We start from the raw sequence: 4,531 nt of genomic DNA on the forward strand, positions 1-4,531 counted from the left end.
AAGCAAGGCTAATTGATCATATCAGTTAGCCTTTCTCGTAGTTTGCGCCTTGAATTCAAGTGTTTTAGCTGAGACACATAGTCTCGCATTCGACTCCATTTCTTTTTGTTTGATGTTGTGCAGCTATGCCATAGGACTCCATATGTCGTCGCCACTTCTGGGCGAAGCTTCGCATAAACACATTCTTGAGCCGTGTGAAATTAACCTTATGTTTGGGTTTGAGGGTTCAGAACCATTGATGCGCTTTTCCTTCTAGGGTTAGTGAGAAAGCATGCATCATGGCTACATCAGCGCATAGAGTTTTGTTTTGTGGATATCATTTTGTAACTTGGTGAAGGACTCGTTGTAAGTCTCTCTGGAAATATATATGTATATAACTATTGTTTCCAAAAAAAAAAAGGATTGGCATGGACTAGTTCAAAGGTTTGCTTTGCTATAGGCCGGCCCAAATGCCAAATGTGGTAGTACATTTTGTACTACCATAGTCGTACTACCACGACTATGGTAGTGACTACTAAATCCTACTCTAACCTTCAATTTGAAGGCCATAAACTAGGTTGACCTTCAAAATATATGTGTAATTTTTTTTCAACCCTAAGCACTATAGTAGTGGTACTGCACTATGGTAGTGACAAAGTAGCCGAAGGGCGGCTGACTGATGAAAATGTTAGTCCGGACAGGTCTGAACAGAGCTGCTTTTATATAAATAAGTAGCTGGTTCACCAGATTCCTTCGCATTTGCACAGAGTTTAGGGTGTTCGGCTTTGAAACGCAACAACCGCCAAGATGATGCACATGACCTTCTACTGGGGCATACAGGCCACCATTCTCTTCGATGGCTGGAAGACCTCCACATGGGGCGACTACACCCTCTCGCTGCTTGCCCTCTTCATCGTCTCCGTCTTCTACGAGTATCTTGCAAGCGTGCGGGCTTCATTACCCGCTTCAGCAACTTTTTCACAACACAAATCTGATGCGCAGGCCCCCTTGCTTGGGGGCAGGAAATTCTCTCTCCCATCCAGCAGGAAACTACTCGATTCTGCTCTCTTTGGTGTCAGCGTCGGCATCGCCTACCTCCTCATGTTGGCCGTCATGTCCTTCAACGCCGGCGTCTTCATCGCCGTCGTCCTTGGGTTCTCAGTTGGCTACTTCTTCTTTCGGAGCGAGTCTGCCTCGATTACCTCGGTTTCATCGTCGGAGGCGGATCCATGTGCTTGCTCGTGATTCTGCACACGTCCACCAAGACATATGTATTTGTGTAAGTATTATATTATAGACTGCAATTGTGCTCTGAACCTTTTTGGAATTGTTATTACTGTTATTGCCTTTGCCCCTTTCAATGGATGTACATAATACCGTTTGCTCTCATTTTCTTCCACGATCTATGAATTCAAGTTGCAAGTTATATTATGTTTGAAAAGAAACATGGATGATACTTTGAAATTCTCAAGTTGCATGCCATCTCTCACAACGATACATGTGGTATGCCATGTAAGTTTTCTTGTGTACGTGGGAGAGAGTACTCTAAAGTTTCTGTTTGTGCATCTTTCCATCTATGGAGAGAGAGAGAGAGAGAGAGAGATATTATATTAACTTCTAGAAACCGGAAAGATCTATGAGACCATCCATGTGTAAACTGGATGTCAAAACAACACAAAAATAAAAATAGCCCTACGAACTATGTAGGTCCCTGCGTATACAATATAGTAACAACGAAAATCTATGTGTCGTCAATGGAGTATAGATAATAGGGCCATGATATCCACCTCCTGCGATTGTTCCTCCCTGTGGTGTCAAGAAGAGTATCTCGAATCTGATGCTGATGCATGAAGGGCCTCAATCTCCAAGGGGGTGGCGGGGGTGTCTGGCTTTAGGCAGCCTGATCTCTAGCAACTCCAAGAGTGCAAGTAGCTAGAACCTCCCAGGATCAAACACAGAGACCAGTCTGCTTTGTATGCCTGCTCGCCGGGGCCTGAGTGGGCTCTGGTTTTTTGTGTGGCAGGGGCTGAAGAAATCTGTGATAGTTGGGTCCTGCTGTCCTCGCCTGTGTGTGTGTGTGTGAGAGAGAGAGAGAGAGAGAGAGAGAGAGAGAGAGAGAGAGAGATTTTGCATCCACTAGTAGCTTAATATGCATGGGAAGCCATGATTTATTTGTGGTGTTGATGTGTAGTGACCTAGCTCAGCTGCACCGCCACTTTCCCAAAGGTCAATAACCGAAGGGATGCTAGAACTTCGTTATTCTAATTTGTTGGTTGCTGTGAAAACAGGGAAGCTTGATCACGCTCATAAAAGTTACTTTTTTTTTTCCCCCAAAGAAATATCCTCTTCCTAGTAAAGAGATATTATTTGCTCCAAAGAGGTCAATGCACAAAGATCAGGGAACTCCCTCCATGGCTTGCCGCCCTTGGAGGGAGAGGGGATGTGGGCGGCTGTATGATTATAACTGTGAGTTCGAGGAGCCTATAGAAATCCAAAGTGATGGCTCCGGACTCAAGAGGGGTCTGATTCCACCACTCCTGCACTTTGTAGGTGGTGAACACCATCATGTCAGTAGTGAGGTATGGAGAAAGCAAAGAAGTCCTGTCTCTTGCCTGGGTCCAAATGGATGCTCTCACACGGTAGTGATACTCGATCTGCCAGTTCTCAAGGGCCTCCAGTAAAGTACGGGGTTTCACTTAGGTGCGAATCCATGGGCTAGCCGAGGTTTGCTCCTGGAGGTGTTGTAATTAGGCTAGCCGCTATTTTCTCGTTAAGGATCTTTTCTTATTCCTTGAAGGCTCGGAGCTTGTCCTAGACTGTTGACTCGAGGACTAAAACTGATCTCTTAATTGTTGAGGTGGCAGCCCCTCGGGAGGATCTTACTGCATCGCCAGTTGCGCCTGCGGTGAGATGGTGCTCACTGAAGTTTCCCTTGAATAATCATCTTACAGATGTGACCTAAACCATGCACAAGAGAGGATGCACATGCAAGCAAAGCCAGAAACCTATTCTTTTAGCAGTCTCTCTCGGAGTGAGGATTTTGCCAAGGGTTTTAAGGCAGATAGTGGTCATGTGCTGCAAGCAAATATGCGCAAGGTGAGAGTGTATACATTGGGCAAGATATGTCCACCGGATCCTTGCTTTGCCCCATACTGCATTGGGGTGATCGACATTGGGAAGGGTTTTGAGGGAGTGGTCATGTTTTGCAAGCATGCGCAAGGTGAGAGTGTATACATCGGGCAAGATATGTCCACTGGATCTTGCTTTGCCCCATACTGCATTGTGGTGATCGACATTGGAAAGGGACTGTGAGGTTAGAAGGGGCGGATGGAATGAGTAGGGGCAGAAGGTGGGCAATGCACAACAGTGGAAGGGGGGAGGGCAAGCTGTGCGGGGAAGCTAGGGACAGGGAAGAGCAGGAGGCAGAAGCACAGAGGGGTGGGGAGGGGGGGTGCTCACGCTAGTGGAGAGCTCCAGCTTGTCCAGCTCGTCCTCATAATCATTTAAGAACGTGATAAATGCTCACAATGGTTTGTTATCCCTAAAGCTCCCTATGTCTACCTGTATATGTCATTAGATTGTTTGGCACATGCATATGAGGACTGATTCATGTGACATGCAATTAGTGGAGTTGTCCGAGTTGTATATGAGTGAGTGTTGCCCATAGAAAGTTTTTTTGGTGGCCTTTTCGAATTAGTGCATGGGAGTTCCTTTCATGTATGTAAAGGTAATATTGGTACTTGGCTGAGCTTTGAAGGCTTTCTAAAGAAGTTATGGCTAGTGTATCAGTGTGATCTTTGGCTGGATGAGTTGAGTTGCTTCAGGTAACAAGTGATGCAGTGGGTATTGTCTGTGCAATCTGTTGGAGCCAATCCTCCGATTAGCAGGTGTAATTGAAAGAACGCAGAACAACAAAGCATCACGCGAGCTGAAGCATAGCATGCTGGATGGAGGCCAACAATCGGTTGGGTCTCTCCCCCACCCGAAAATCTTGTGAAGCCACCATAAAGGTGGGGGATGAGGGGAGACCAAGGGCTATTTAGCCCTATATAAAGAATCCCCGCCCTAGCTTAGGTGTTTCACATTACTTGTGGGTAAAATCTTGCCATCTTTGATGATCTGTCTACCAGTGCGTGGTAAACCGGTGATAAAGTCCATGGAAATACCATAGGCACATGGGACGCAAAATGGGGACGGGGAACCGGGACGGAAAAGATTGACAATGGCCATTCCCTGTGACTATAGAGTGACATGGGACGGGAATGGGAATGGGAACGGGAACGGGAAGATGCTGCCATCCCCAACATTCCCGAGTCTAAAAATGCCCATTCCTTGTGACTAAGGGAAATACTCTCCCATTTACTATAAGGGATCTACAAAGGATATAGCAATCCTTCAGCCCTAAGGCGCTAGCCTTGTTTACCTAACATTGACAACACTTTACCGCAAAGTCTTGGACTTTTGTCCTTATCTTGGGCTAGTCAAACATATGTTTTACCAAATCATAGGTTTATTGTAGACCCGGATGACCTGCTGCTGTAGCAGCGTCGTG

The 4,531-nt window shown here is 46.1% G+C and overlaps 1 protein-coding gene across 1 annotated transcript; it reads left to right on the forward strand.

Moving 5' to 3' along the window:
* The first annotated feature begins 718 nt into the window (after positions 1–718).
* LOC147619855 (copper transporter 5.1-like) lies at positions 719–1,368 on the forward strand. The gene has a single exon (XM_086825707.1). The coding sequence runs from the start codon at positions 787–789 to the stop codon at positions 1,222–1,224; it is 438 nt and encodes a 145-aa protein (XP_086681833.1). The 5' UTR covers positions 719–786; the 3' UTR covers positions 1,225–1,368.
* Positions 1,369–4,531: the final 3,163 nt, after the last annotated feature.

This window comes from Cibotium barometz, chromosome 32 (assembly GCF_041138505.1).
Source record: "Cibotium barometz isolate CiBa-2024 chromosome 32, ASM4113850v1, whole genome shotgun sequence".
NCBI lineage: Eukaryota > Viridiplantae > Streptophyta > Polypodiopsida > Cyatheales > Cibotiaceae > Cibotium > Cibotium barometz.

Excerpts from the sequence above, each read along its gene's own strand:
- LOC147619855 (XM_086825707.1), top strand. The coding sequence starts at position 787 with ATGATGCACATGACCTTCTACTGGGGCATACAGGCCACCATTCTCTTC.